The 12,829-nt window shown below is 44.7% G+C and overlaps 1 protein-coding gene across 1 annotated transcript in view; it reads left to right on the forward strand.

Annotated features, from left to right (window-relative positions):
- Positions 1 to 12,829, forward strand: part of Tubgcp3 (tubulin gamma complex associated protein 3) — a 52,935-nt gene that overhangs the window by 18,750 nt on the left and 21,356 nt on the right. The window contains exons 9-13 of the mRNA XM_005366283.2: positions 2,485 to 2,553; positions 2,883 to 3,015; positions 4,150 to 4,316; positions 11,182 to 11,292; positions 11,590 to 11,698. Coding sequence (XP_005366340.1) covers positions 2,485 to 2,553; positions 2,883 to 3,015; positions 4,150 to 4,316; positions 11,182 to 11,292; positions 11,590 to 11,698 — 589 coding nt within the window. The remainder of the gene's footprint in view (positions 1 to 2,484; positions 2,554 to 2,882; positions 3,016 to 4,149; positions 4,317 to 11,181; positions 11,293 to 11,589; positions 11,699 to 12,829) is intronic.

Here is a 12,829-nt window from a genome sequence, read left to right on the forward strand (position 1 = left end):
GTAGCCAGGAGTGTAACGGGGGCAGCGTGGTTAGTGGCCAGGAACTCAGCTGGAGTGTGGCTGGTGGTCAGAGCATGGGAGGGGCAGCTTGGCTAGTGGCTAGGAGTGTAACAATGGCAGCGTGGGTGGTGGCCAGGAGTGTGACTCTGAAGTGAGACCTCAGAGATGATGTCACTCAGCACAGGTTCTGTCCAATCTCCGTAGTTTCCTTCTGTAATAGGAAGATGAAGATGGAATGCATAGTTAGCTGCTGGTCCCAAGCCTGCCAGTGTCCTCTGGTACTGTCTGCAGTCCAGGGAATTGGCCAGCTGACCACTGCCCTTCTTCCTGAGGGCTGACACTAGAAGCAGGCCTAGCCAGGGCCAGAGAAAGACTTCATCTTTCACCCTGTCAGTTCCTTCCTTCTGATTGAGCGGAATTCAGCTGCATTTCTGTTTTGGCTGTTGTGAATAGTGCTGCAGTGGTGGACACAGCACAGCTATGCCCTCAGCAAGCCGACCCCGCGTCCTTTCAGCATACCGACCCTGCATCCTTTCAGCATGCTGACCCCGCATCCTTTCAGCATGCCGACCCTGCATCCTTTCAGCATGCTGACCCCGTGTCCTTTCAGCATGCTGATCCCGCGTCCTTTCAGCATGCTGACCCTGGGTCCTTTGGACACGAGCCCTATGGTGTGGTGCTGGCATCTGGAAGTTGTACTTTTTATAATTATGTGAGGGGCCTCTGCATAACTGATGCAGTGTCACCCCCATCCCGATCCCCATTCCTGACAGTGGGGGCTCTTCTGGAATCAGGCTGTTTCTCAGGTTTTGGTCTGCATGTCCCTAGTGGCCCCCTTTTTTTCAGGTGCCTATTGGCTGTGTCTTTGAGAAATGTCCAATTCTCTCCTTTAAGATTCAGCCTGGGTTTCTTTGCCTTTGTGCATTCTGGGTACTGACTCTTGCCAGCTGTGTGTCTTAGACACCTTATCACTGCAGTGTCATAAGAATCTTACAGTATTTAAATCTTGTTCTCCTGTTATATTGATTATCCTGACAGTCTCTAAAATCAGCAGGGTGGTATTCATTCATTGATTCTGCAGAAGAAGTTGTACTACCAAAGTTTATCTTGACGTGTTCTGACAGTGGGAGGCAGCTACATGTAACTCCTGAAAGTGACTTTCCATCTCATTTCCTGCTGTGAAGTCAAGAAGTTATGGCTGACCATATTAGATTTGTTGAGTGCTCTTGTTGGGGTGATCTGCACGCCTGTTGGGTGGCTTTGTGTCTGTTGCCCTGGGTAGTAACTGTGCATGTTCTCTCTGAAGCCTCAGAAGAGCCCATCTCACTTCCAGTTCTCAGCATCGCTTCTCTCTGGCAAGGCCAGGCAGCCCAGCCCAGCTAAGCACACACTCTCTCTGGCTGTAGATGACAGGGCTCATGGACACTGCATATGGACATTTGGATGTAGAACTACCTGGAATTTCAGCTGTGTAGTCTGCAGCTGCAGACTGCATTCTCTATGGAATACTGCAGCTTGAAAGCTCTTGATCAGTTGATAAACTGTTTATTTTTTACCCTTATATATGCATGTGGTTCTACCCTCTTAGAAGCTGGGTGGCAGTTTTATAGAGCATGGTGATGTACCTGAACAAATTCCACATTGCTGTCTCTGGGAGCACTAGGGAGACTAGTAGTCTAGTACGGACTTCTGTGCCCCTGTGCAGATTATTTCCTTATATAGAACAGTGTGTGTGCGCAATGGTGGGAGGTGTGGAGGGTCAACCTTCATTGGGAACCCAGGCTTTTACTCCAAGGTCTGTGTTCTCTCGGCTGGGGCAGTTCATCTTGCCAGTCTGACTTCAGAAGTATTGCTGTGTCTGCAAAGTTGGTTTGCTTATCTTTAAAGCTATAGAAGTTTAAAATGTGCATTTTTTGTTCATCTTTATAGCTGAAAGGGCATTTTATTCCTGTTTGGTAAAATAAGCCCATATTTTATGAGGTTGTGAATCGCATTAAGGTGTGTGGGAAACCGTGGAGCTGCATATTTATTTAAAGAGGATAGATCTTAGCCTTTGCTGGTGTGTTTATGGTAGCTTGTCTTACAATGCAGACTTTGGGCTGTGTGCTCTGTTGATAGCCTTGCGTTCATGCCAAGAGGGTCTTAGTGTTCAGGCTGGAGATGCAGAGAGAAGTGTTTGGGGCACTGAGTGGGAATGTAAACCATGTCCAAGCTGGGGCTTCTAGAAGTTCCTCATGCTTCAAAGAGCATTTCAGGAACTCCAGCTCTGAAGCTTAAAGGGCCATCCTCTAAGCTGACCACACCTGCAGCTCCATGAGGAAAAAGCCCCATCCCCATTTCTCTTCACGAGGCTTTGTTATTAGGATAGATGCTGCAGGTCCAGGATCTCTGCTGTGCTGAGCTTTGTGGGGAGGTGTCTCCTCTCTCAGAGAGAGCATTGTGTGTACATGGCCATGCTTTAACCTCTTTATCCCTCCCGCACAGAGCTTTTGTGCTGCCTTGCATCAAGAGCTCAAAGAATACTACAGGCTCCTCTCTGTTCTGCACTCCCAGGTAAGTGCTTCCCGTGGAATCCTTCAAGTTCTCAAGGGTTAGAACATCGATGCTGTAGAGGGGATTTTGTTACTTCATACATATACAAGAGTAACCACTTCCATAATGCAAGATTTGTTCATTGCATCTTAGAGCCAATTAATTGCTCATTTCAGGGTCCTGTCTACCATATGAAGTCTTAGTTGTATGCAGTCCAAAAGTGCTGTAGTGTTTCAATGGGACCTTTGACCTTGTCGTTAGAATAGTTATGGCTTGTTTTCACCGTGTGGCTTAAGGGCCGATGGGATGTTCTCAGCTGCTTCTCTTTAACCTCTCCCTGTTGTTTTTAGCTCCAGCTAGAGGACGACCAGGGTGTGAATTTGGGACTGGAAAGTAGCCTCACACTGCGGCGCCTCCTGGTTTGGACATATGACCCCAAAATAAGACTAAAGACCCTTGCTGCGCTGGTAGATCACTGCCAAGGTCTTCTGAGTTCCTTTTTTCTGTGCTTCTAGACTTCAGTGCAGAACTTGTTTGTAGGTGGGGTCTGTGATTCTGCTCTGCTTGGGGGTACACTCAGTGAGCACAGATAATAGATACGGGCTCACGGGGAAAGTCACCTTGTACCAGTGTTGTCTGCTTATTAACCCGAGCCTCTCAGGGTGCCACCGAGATGAAACTGGGACCAGAGGCAGCACAGAGGCTGCATGCCAGGGCTTGCCTGTGCTCCTACCTGCTCGCTTTACCTGGCAGCTCTTCACTCTTTACTGCTCTCCCGCACTGAGTTGCCCAGGAGCTGAACTTGCACACACCTGAGTCCAAGTTCTCCACAGACTATCCGGGGTAGCCTGCCTCATTTGTGGGAATTCTGTGAAACAGAGAGAAGTGGGACAAAACTAAACCACTCCTCCATCCTTCCTCATACCACACCTCTGCCAGCTGGGTCCCTGCCTCCATTCCTCTCCCTCTGGCGTCTTCACCTCTTCAGTAGCTAGTTGGTCACTGCAGCCTTGCAGCTGTCTTATCTGTCCTGTTTGGTCTTTGGCAGATGTTGTTAAAGGAACTGCTCCTGGGTCCTAGGTGTCCACTTATCAGCCCCTCTGCATGCACCCCGGAGCAGTCTGTAAGACTCAGGGCCACATAGAGCCCTCAGCTTCTAGTGCAGCACTGATAACTGTGCTTGCATTGCTGGAAGCCATCCTGCCATTTCTGCACCTTCTCTAGAGGTCCTGCTGGGCCCTAACTGCCTATAAGTGTTAGGTTGCACTGCCACTGGCAGGGAGCACGACCTTTGTGCTACACCCAAGTCTTGTCATTATTGCTCCTTAGACACTTTGCTTTTTGTGGATACTTAGGTGTGTACTAAACTGCAGAGTGAAATGGGACTTTCAAGTGTCTAGACTGGGCAGCTGGTCACGTTTATAACTGAGAAACTCCTTAGCTGACTCCTGCTTGAGTGTGTGCAAAGCCTGGGCCTTGCTCTTTGCATGCTACTGCTGCTAAATGTAAGGAGTCCTTAATAACGGAGGGAAGCAGATGCACATTGTCTCTGCTACTTGGCTGTCTTCGGTTTAGTGTTCAAATTTATTTCTGTGTATTGTTTCCTCATTCCCCTAGGACGGAAAGGGGGTGAGCTGGCCTCTGCTGTTCATGCCTACACAAAGACAGGAGACCCCTACATGAAGTCCCTTGTGCAGCACATTCTGAGTCTAGTGTCTCACCCTATCCTCAGCTTCCTCTACCGATGGATATATGATGGGGAGTTGGAGGACACTTACCATGAGGTAAGTACCAAGACTTGGAGTTAAGGGCCATGAGCACCGCCTTTTCCAGTAATGTGACTTATCTCAACTGTTTCATTTCCTCTGAACAGGACTGTGCCTGCACCTCATTTGAAGGCCATTCACATTTGGCATTGTGCCTTGTTACATGGTTAGTGGTAAGCTGTTCTCTCAGAATCACTGCTGGGAGCTCAGCAAGGTGGAAGTGCACATCAAGGCTCACTAGCTGACTGACCAGAGCACGGCCTGGTCTCCCTGGGGCCTGTGACACAGCTGTGGGGAACCGTCTCTTCACTTGGCCACTTCATAAGTTTGGTCAGCTGTGCTTGGGTTGAATGAAGCAAGCAGATGGATGCATGCTTGTTTTCCTTCTGAAGTACAGTAGTTAGGGTGTGATGCCACATGCAGAGCCATGCAGCCAACAGGATTGGCAGTTGCTGGGGAGCAGGACTAGGGACTTCACACTCAAACGTGTTGTCAGTAGCACTCAGAAGTGGAACAGCAGACATCTGATAAAAGTTGTATTATATAGTAATACATACTAAGATGTTAAGAAATAAACAGATGCCACCCTAAATACAGCATTCATCATTAAAAATGCCAATGTTTGCCATGGAAGTGGGTGCAGGAGAGGTATTTTTCGGGGGAAGTAGATGTTGAATCCAGGCCACATGCTTGCTAGACAAATGCTCCACCACTAACCGATGCTACCACCCTTCTTTCTGGAGTTCTGAAATGTGTGGTACAGACACTGACTTCCTGTGATTTAGTATGGTGTGCACTTGGGTCTTCTTCTGGGGACACCTGGCTGCTGGGAATGTAAGACTTTAGGCTTTGACTTATTGTGTGTGTGTATGTGTGTGTGTGTGTGTGTGTGTGTGCGTGTGCGTGCGCGTGCGCGTGCGTGCGTGCGCGTGTGCGTGCGCGCATGTATGTGTGTAAGCCAGAAGTTAGTCTCACATATTGCTCTTCACTCTCTGAGACAGGGTCTCTCACTGACCTGGAAGTTGCTGAGCAGACCAGGCTGGCCATCCAGCATGCCCCAGGAGCTGGCCTGTCTGTCTCCAGAACTCAGTTTACAATTACATGCCACTGCACCCAGGGTTTGTTTTTAATGGTATTGTTATTTTTTCTACGTTTTTTTTCATATAATATTTTGATTATGGTTCCCCCTCTCTCAACTCTTCACAGGTCCTCCCTACTTCCCCTACCCAAATCCATACCCATTCTTTTCATTAGAAAACAAGTGGGCATCTAGAAAATAATAAAATATGATAAAGTAAAAACAAATTTGTCAGAATAGTACAAAACAGATGAATAAACAAAAGAAAAGAGACAAAGAAAAGGCACAAGAAACATACATGCAGAAACACACAGAGAAATGACATAAAAACACAAAATTGGAAGCTATATATCTATATACCTAGGTATATAGATATATCTATTTTGGAAAACATATCTATCTAAATTGGAAACTATATGTGTGTGTGTGTGTGTGTACTAAATGTACTACAGAAACTATCTGTATCTATCTATCTATCTATCTATCTATCTATCTATCTATCTATCTATCTATCTATCTAATCTATCTATCGTTTCCAATATCTATGTATAGGAAAAAAGGACCTTATCTTATTTGAAATTGCACATGTTTAAGGATAGAAAAAGAGTCTAGAAAAGGGCTTTGGCTCCTCTGGAGCTGGAGTTAGTAGGAAGTTGTGAGCCACCAAGTATGGGTGGTGAGAATCAAGCTTTTGTCCTCTGCGATTGCAGTACCTGCTCTCAGCAGCCCTGCACAGGCTTTGTTTTTCTTCACCCACTGAACCGTCTCTCTAGATCTCGGTTTTGTAAGTTACTGAGCGAGCGTCTTTGTTGAGTACAGTAGAATTGGTTCATCTCGTCACTCAACAAACAGCCTCAGTTCTTGTCTCATTGATAAGATTTTATTCTTTTCATGTTTTTCTTTTTACTTAATTTAAAATTCCTAGAAAAGTCCCACGAGTTCTGCAGACACCCCTGGGTCCTCCCCGGGGTTATCTGAGACCCAGCATGCCAATACAGTATCTCTTCAGTGTTCTCACCCATCCTCACCCCAGAGACTCTACAGTCCGATGCTAATGCAGAACCCCTGAATTTACACAGGGCACCTGCACGGCCAAGATCCCTAGTTGTTTGTCTTCCAGTTCCTTTGCCCAGTGACTCTTTGACGCTGTGCTCTATCTACCCCGCTCCTTTTGGTGAGTGATGACTGAGGTTGAGGTAGCGTGGTCTTTGCGAGGGTTACTGTGCTTGCCATGACTAAAAGCCACTCCATTGCTGCTGGGTCTACCTCACTCGCTTCCCCTCACCTGGATCTGTAAAGGTGGGGCCTGTTCAGGTCATTCTGTGGACTAGAGTAAGACACGCCACAGGGGGCAAGATTTACCCAAGCCCGTTTCAGTCTGGAATATTGGGTGACACTTGGCCATCTTCTATCCCTGAGTATAGAATCCTGATGTCCTTCATTGTCTGGCAAATTCTATAAATAGTTTTTATTTAAGTTTTAAGTCACTTCTGGCAAGATTTTCCTTAAAAGTCAGTAGCTAGAGAATCATCTGCTACCATCCAGCACAATTTGGTGATAAAATACTGAACCATGATCAGACAGGAACTTTTTTTCTGGAGCAGTAACAGCTAATGCCTGAGTGGAAAGAGGCCATTTGCCTTCTCACTGGATGAAGATCAAGACAAGGTATCCGCCATCATGACTCCCGCTCGGCATTGTGCTGCACGCTAGCAAGACAGGAGTGAAGAGGAATCCAGTTGAATAGAAAAGAAAGCAAGAAAGCAAGAAAGCAAGAAAGCAAGAAAGCAAGAAAGCAAGAAAGCAAGAAAGCAAGAAAGCAAGAAAGAAAGAAAGAAAGAAAGAAAGAAAGAAAGAAACTTTCCTCATTCCAGATGACATGATCTTAACATACAGAAAAGCCCAGCATGCATTGGGAAGGGGGGTACACCTGTGTCTGATACTAAGATTCTCAAACTAGCGGCCCCGTCAATCAGTGACAAAGACCCCGTGAGTTTCTCTATACTCAGTAAATGCTGCAAACAGGAGGCAAAACAGCTACACTAGCATCAAACATGATTTCTAATTGGTGTTAATAATAAAGCTAGGAGTCAGATATTAGGGAGGGAACGCTGAAGGATCAGAGAAGCAGAGCAGCCAGTTACTAGTTCTTACCTCTATGAAATCCTCAGACCAAATGGAATGTCCTGTCTGTATAAGTCCTCAGACTGAATCCTGAGCTCCTGTCCCTCCTGCCTTATATTCCTCTCTCCACTCAGCCATATCACTCCTGTCTCCAGCTCCCTAGTGCTGGGATTAAAGCTGTAAGCCACCATTCCTTGGCTCTGTTTCTCTTTTAGACAGATTCAATCTTACTTAGCCCAGGGTTACCTTGAACTCATAGAGATCCATCTGCCTCTATCTCCTGAGTGCTGGGATTAAAGGTGTGTGCCACCACTCTCTGACCTCTGTGGCCAACTAGTAGGGCTCGCTCTACACTCTGATCTCAGACAAGCTTTGCAAGCTTTATTTGTTAAAGCATAAACAAAATATCATCTCACACATTAAATATTTAGGAATAAAGTTCAGACTAGGACCAGTCTGGTGCCCTTTGAAATACTAGAATTGAAGTTTGCCTGGTCCATGACCTTTGTGACACAGGGAAGCTGACTGAATTGTGCCCTGTTGAAAGTGCTGTGAGCTCTTAAGTACTAACTTGGAGTCCTGGCTGCCATAGCAGGCACGTTGGTGTAGGAGCTGCTGTGGTCTGTGCTGATGTATAGGACTCCTAGGAACTAAGTCACATGCTAAGAAAATGTCCCCTTTGCTCCTGTTTTTGGGGTGGGGAGTGTACATTTGTCTAGCAGTTAATGAGAAATCAAGGTACAATGACAGTTTTTTCCCCCACTGGATTCTTTCTGTGTTTGACATAATGGGAGAAATTAAAGGACCTTGAGGGGAAAATACATCAATATAATGAAGGCTTATTGCAATTATATTCTGACCTTGGTTCTTTCCTCTGCCACCATATACGTCTCACAGAGTTGATTATATTCTAAAGAGGAGTGCAGCCTTTGTGCTCACCACTAGCTGCTCCTAGAGTGACTGCACGCTCCCGTGCACTAGATGAAGCAATGTGTGCATGACTTCCGAAGATGACTGAATTGCCTGGGAGTTTTTTATGGTTTAAATTAAAATTTCTTATTGTTCACGCTGATAGAAACCCAGCTGCACTCCAGCTATCAGGATAGATTGGTGTGCTGTCTATAAAAACTAGCTCTGTGTTTAAGTGAATAACAGAGAAATATAATTTATATGCAGTTAATCTAATCTATTGAATGACAAGCCAAAGGGCAGTCACAGCACAGCTATGGTAACAGGAGAGATGCTCACAGTGGCCTGTAACTTTTTTTGCTTCTCTCGGGGTTAATTTCAGTATGTGTTGCACCGTAACCTCATCACAGTGCCTTGGCTGTATATTTTCAGTTGCAGAGGTAACATACAGTAAAAGGGTGTAAGGTAGATTCGTTAGTTGGGAGCAAATGGCTCTTTCTTCGTAAGCTTGGCCTACAGAGTCAAGCGGGGACCTCCTCATCACTGACAGTTACACAGCTTGGCGGTGGATTTCTACACAAGAAAAACTGTTAATTGCTCTGGGAGAATAATGCTATCTTTAAAAACAACAGAATGTTTAACTGGTATCAATTATTAAAGTTTTTCTGATTTACAAATTATATGTGCAATTTAAAAGTTCTGATAGTTATAAATGCGTCCAGCAGAGAGTTGGGATTTTGTTAATAATCTGATCATGAGGGGTGATATTTGTGTTTACTCGGTTCCAACTGGACTGTGTATTATGTCATACATAATGTTTTCTTAGAAATAGACAATGAGTGTCTTTTCCTTTAAATTATTTGCCAAATTCTTAAAATGTTCTTTGAAATCCTGGCTAGCTATTAGTCTGACCTGTATTTGTAAATGCACATTTGCATTTTGTTTTTCCTGGAAAGATTAGTGGTTTTCTTCAAGTCCTTGGAGATCTGTGACAATTAGTAATTGACTTCATTTTTAATGATTGCATGATCATTATAGATTATTGACATATTCACTTGGTTTTTGAATTTTTTTCCAACAAATCTGGCTTTAATCATCAATTGTGTGATTGTCTAAATGGAAAGCCCAAGAAAAACCAGTGTTAGAACTAATGAATCTAATAGTTTCAAGTTTTTGAGTTATATTGGTTATTTGTCTATTTTTGAGGCAGGATCTTACTATGTAGACCAGGCTGGCCTCGATACTTGCAGAAACCTACCTGCCTCCCAGCTGCTAGCATTAAAGACATGCACCACCACCCCAGATAGTCTCTGATATTTTAATAACATGTTAGAAATATAATAAACTTCTATAAAAAAAAGATTTTACCGGGCTGGAGAGATGGCTCAGCTGTTAAGAGCACTGACTGCTCTTCCAGACCTGGGTTCAACTTGTGACACCCACATGGCAGCTAACAACTGTCTGTAACTCCAGTTTCTGGGGACCCAAAACATCCCATGGTAAAACACCAATGGGCGTAAGTAAATAAATAAATAAAATAAAGGAAAAATTTTACTAATAAAAGATAATATTTCATTTAGAATAACTAATGATAGAAATAGCAAAGCAGTAAAAATATAATGGTAAACATATATTTCTGTAATCTGAAAATGGGAAGATCGTATGAGAGTCGGGAAGCCCAAAGCTGTAACAACAACAAACAGAATAGGACAAACAAAAAACGTGGAACATACTGCAAACACTGGGAAATGTTCAGCTTTGGAAAGCTGAGTTTGTAACATGCAGTGATTCCCCATTTTAAATGTATAATGCCTGAAGAATCTGTGTACTAATAAAAATCGAAATAGAAGGGTAGGCTAAAGACAGAAAAGGCAGTTCACAGGAGGAAAACACCAAAGGGAATTGGCAGTATGGCAGTATGCTAAACTTTATTTAGCTAAGGGTATAGCATGCAGGGTACCCTGCTGGTGGGGGTGCCAGCTGCATAGGCTTTGAGGGTGTGTGGCATCATACGTACAAACTGAACATCCCTCACTCATCAGTTCTGCTTCCAGAAAGCTAGGTAGCAGGGATCAGAGCAGTGGTACTAAACCCTGTGGCTGAAGTGGAGGTGGCATCTTTATAGTGTAAATAAATTGGAGGAGTGGCAGCTGGATCTTCTGCTACAGAAAGTCTTCCCTGTGATGTGGGTATAGGAAGGGAAGATGACCTGGGACTTGGATGAGGTAGATGAGAAAGTCTCTTCCTCTAGTGCCCTTGGCTAGTTGGTTGTAGTTAGCCTTTGGTAGGAGCTCCTGTGTGCTGTGAGCACTGCAGCAGGTGGCAGTGCTGACCCCGCCTGCCTGTGCCGTTCTGAATGGAGGAGGTCAGGAGCTCTTAAACCAAGGGCAACTGGACATGAGTGCTAAGAATGCTCTTGATTTCCATGTTGAGGCCACGTTCAGAACTCCACAACAGGCAGAAGTCCTCAGGACACAGATCCTGGAGCTCTGGATAAAGCTTCATTCGTACTCATGCTGAGACTGGCTCCTAAGTCTCCACAGAAAGGCCCAGCTTGTTTTTGTTATAATTTGGTTATAAATGTCTGGGAAGATAATCAACTTACAAGAGCTTTCTGTCCAGAATGCTTTGCCAAACAAGTTTGTTGTATAAACGAGTGGACTCCTGGTGTCTGAGTAACTTACTTATAGAATAACTTATAATATTTTTTTGTTACTAGTAGCTAATCTTTTTCACAAATATTTCTAATGCCCCGTGTTCCTTTACTCTTAGTTTTTCGTGGCATCAGATCCAACCGTTAAAACTGACCGTCTGTGGCATGACAAGTACACACTGAGAAAGTCTATGATCCCTTCCTTCATGACGATGGACCAGTCCAGAAAGGTAGGGCTGTGCTGGAAGACATTTTGCCATTGTCTGTTATCATTACTCAGAATACGTGAACTACGTGATGGCAAACTAAGTTCCAGTTAGAGCAGTTTTCTTGTGTCTTGCTAATGGATTGTGCTGATATACGTTTATCCATGTGTTTTCTTGAGCACCAAGAACTCACTTGATAAAGATCCATTGCTCATGTCTTGTGTTTTTAAATCAATAGCTAATAATATGTAATTTATGAATATTTGAATGTTTGGATCACTAACTTTTGTATAAAGGTAATTAGCTTATTTTCCTTTTTAGGTCCTTTTGATAGGAAAGTCAATAAATTTCTTGCACCAAGTTTGTCACGATCAGACACCAACTACAAAAATGATAGCCGTGACTAAGCCTGCAGAGTCCCCTGGTGATGGTATGTATGGCTCTAGGTGCAGGTGCTGGGAGGGATGGGGATTGGGATGTGATGGTGTGGGACAGTGGTAGCGACACTGGTGGTGGTGACATGTTGCTCAAAACTCTTTACTCTGTAGCATCCATAGGTTACCTGGATTATACACAGCATATATGTACTTCCGGGAAATAATCTATTGCTTTGTGGGTGTTCAGTTTTTTAAAATATGGAGTTAGCATTGAAGTAGTGTTGACCATTTCCTCCTTAGTAATTTGCATTGCTTTATTCTCCTTCATAATAAAAAGATAGTGAATAAATACAGCCAACAGGAAGGCAGTGTTAGCCTCATGACTCAGCTTCTTTAGAGGTTGGTTTCATTGTATAGGTTCCCCTGTCAGCTGGTAGAAATCTGCTCCTCTTCCCTCTTCGTTTTTTCTCTTTGCTGCCTGACTCAGCCTCCATGTTCCCCTTTCAGCCTCCCAGTACTCTTGCCATCTTGGTTCTGTTACTTTGCATAAGATGCTGTGTTGAAAAAAAAAAAAAAAGATGCTGTGTTGGCAGTGGTGCAGGAAAACTCCAGCGAAAGGCTGGGGCAGAATTTAGAGATTTCGGGAGCACCTGTCTCTCCATGACGTCTAAGGGCAAGGCCATTCTGAGGGCTTCTAAGGTTAGGAGACAGCCTGTGCAGTTCCTGAGAGCCACAGCATCTCACGCAAGTGGCTTATGTGCAGACTTCCATTTATCTTCTGGTGTAGTCCTGGGAGAAAGAGGGGATCAGAGCCGACTTGGGGGAAGATACCTGTGGTTAAGAGATGGAAGAGGAGTCGGAAGACCGTTTGTAGTGCTGGAGTTAAGATCTTTCCATCATGTTAGAACACACCAGAGGTGTAGGTGGTCTCCTGGAGTCTCCTAGTCCTATTGGGATTCTGATGCTCGGATGTGGCTGTGAGAGGAGTTAGTGAGACTGACTTTAGTTACAGCCTGCACTGTGGTCCTTGGGCTTACAGGCAGTGAAGCCAGGTGCCAGCATCTGCTCTTGGTGAGGGGCACGCTGACCTTTCAGTCTCAGGACTGCTTTGCCTTCACTGACTGGCTGCTGGGGTCTACACAGATGGGCTGGCTCTGGGTCCATGTATGCACTATGTTCCTTGT

The sequence above is a fragment of the Microtus ochrogaster genome, unplaced genomic scaffold (genome assembly GCF_000317375.1).
Source record: "Microtus ochrogaster isolate Prairie Vole_2 unplaced genomic scaffold, MicOch1.0 UNK7, whole genome shotgun sequence".
Taxonomy (NCBI): Eukaryota; Metazoa; Chordata; class Mammalia; order Rodentia; family Cricetidae; genus Microtus; species Microtus ochrogaster.